The sequence below is a fragment of the Schistosoma mansoni genome, chromosome 2, assembly GCF_000237925.1.
Source record: "Schistosoma mansoni strain Puerto Rico chromosome 2, complete genome".
Taxonomy (NCBI): domain Eukaryota; kingdom Metazoa; phylum Platyhelminthes; class Trematoda; order Strigeidida; family Schistosomatidae; genus Schistosoma; species Schistosoma mansoni.
Window position 1 is genome coordinate 20,859,327 of NC_031496.1, and position 1,591 is coordinate 20,860,917.

General features: G+C 34.6%; 1 protein-coding gene across 1 annotated transcript; it reads right to left on the reverse strand.

Moving 5' to 3' along the window:
- Positions 1-456: 456 nt before the first annotated feature.
- Positions 457-831, reverse strand: Smp_159410 (putative nuclear DNA-binding protein; the record flags this gene model as incomplete). The annotated part of the gene is made up of 3 exons (XM_018796049.1): positions 671-831; positions 568-634; positions 457-530 (listed from the first exon to the last, which is right to left on the reverse strand). The coding sequence occupies exons 1-3, from the start codon at positions 803-805 to the stop codon at positions 457-459; spliced, it is 276 nt and encodes a 91-aa protein (XP_018650300.1). The 5' UTR covers positions 806-831.
- Between the last annotated feature and the right edge of the window lie 760 nt (positions 832-1,591).

The following is a 1,591-nucleotide window of genomic DNA, read 5'->3' on the forward strand; positions in this document are numbered from 1 at the left end:
CTGTCTTTCTTCCTGTACCATATCCTTATATACAACCTTTCTTTTATATATTACCACCACCAAATTAACTACTAAGAGTTCGGTGCTCATCTTGTTGTCCTGATGAGGTGTGGCAACTTGGACCGATGCATATTTGTGCATGGTCCTACGTTGTAGCTGACTGACTGACTGAGCGTCCTCAGTCAAAGAGCAACCCGAAGACCAATGTTGCTATTACAACATAACAGTGAATGTCTTTTATAAAAATAGAACGTTTGTAACAGTCAGTAGAAATCGTGTTGTTAGTTGTTTGATTTAATTTAGGATGAAGAATTCAACACACATTAATTTGTACAGCACCCGAATTATAACATATGTACAGGTCTCTCATTTAAAATGACAAACTGGAAGTATTTACTGGCGAAAAACACTGTAGCAATACTGTCGATTATCATGAAAGAATAAATATAATAAATACTAAAATAACGATCTTACCAATTCCTGCATAATAGGATGACTTTGAGTTTCTACACCGTTGCACCTAAGATACACTGAAGAGAATTACTAAAAAAGGAATTCCTAACATACTGAAAAACAAAGCATTGAAGGCGTAGCATAACGACAGATCAGTTTTGATGGCATCCAAATCACTAACCTAAGACGTTTTGTCAATGAATTTCAATAGCATTACCTCAGTATTAGAATCATTGGAAAAGTTGCTAATTTTGTTTACAAGCTGTTCAACATCATCAGTAGCTTCTGAAAAAGAAACTAACTGAGCGCTTATTTCTTCAGGTATTTCATCGAAAATGCTGCTGTCAACCATTCCAAGTCAATAAGACTGTGCAGTGCATAAGGCTAAGATGAAAAACAATAGTAAACATCAACTCGATTTGGCGACAATATTGATATAATTTATCAAGTTAATACTTGTTTTACAATCTAGACAAGTAGTCTGTTAGGTTTACAGATTCACACTCACATTAACACTGAACCAGTCAGACTAAGTAATAAAAATAATGTTTTAAGCAAATTGGCTTAACCGTACCGGCAGTAAGATGATATAAACATGAGGTCATGAAACAATTACTCCTAGGAAGTATTTCCTTAGTTGTGAACTCTTAGAGTAGTTTGAAACTATATACAAACGATCAAGCAAGCTGGTTCCATAGCAATACATTCATTGCTGTGTGTTGATCCATCAATCGATAGGCTTTATGGTACTAAAATATATTTAAAGGAATACCAAAGTGCACCCTATAGAGGATTTCAACTAAGACACTACAGGTCGATCTTCGGCTTTCGTCAAATTATTGTCTGAATTGATTAGGTTTATTGTTTAACCAGGTTGGTCGTATTATTTAATGTTGGTGTGTGGGCGAGACTAAACTATATGGACGACCTTTTAACGAATATTAAATGACCTTGAGAAATATTAGCCAATTAGAAGACAGTTAGTACACAATAAGAATATATTATACAAAACTCAAAAATTAAAGGGGATACTGTTCTTTTACATGACTCAAAAACTTATCAAGGTTAGATATAGGTTCAGAAGTTCTAAAATCATAGTGCATCCGGACAGGAACTCATCCATGCGGCTCTATAGTAG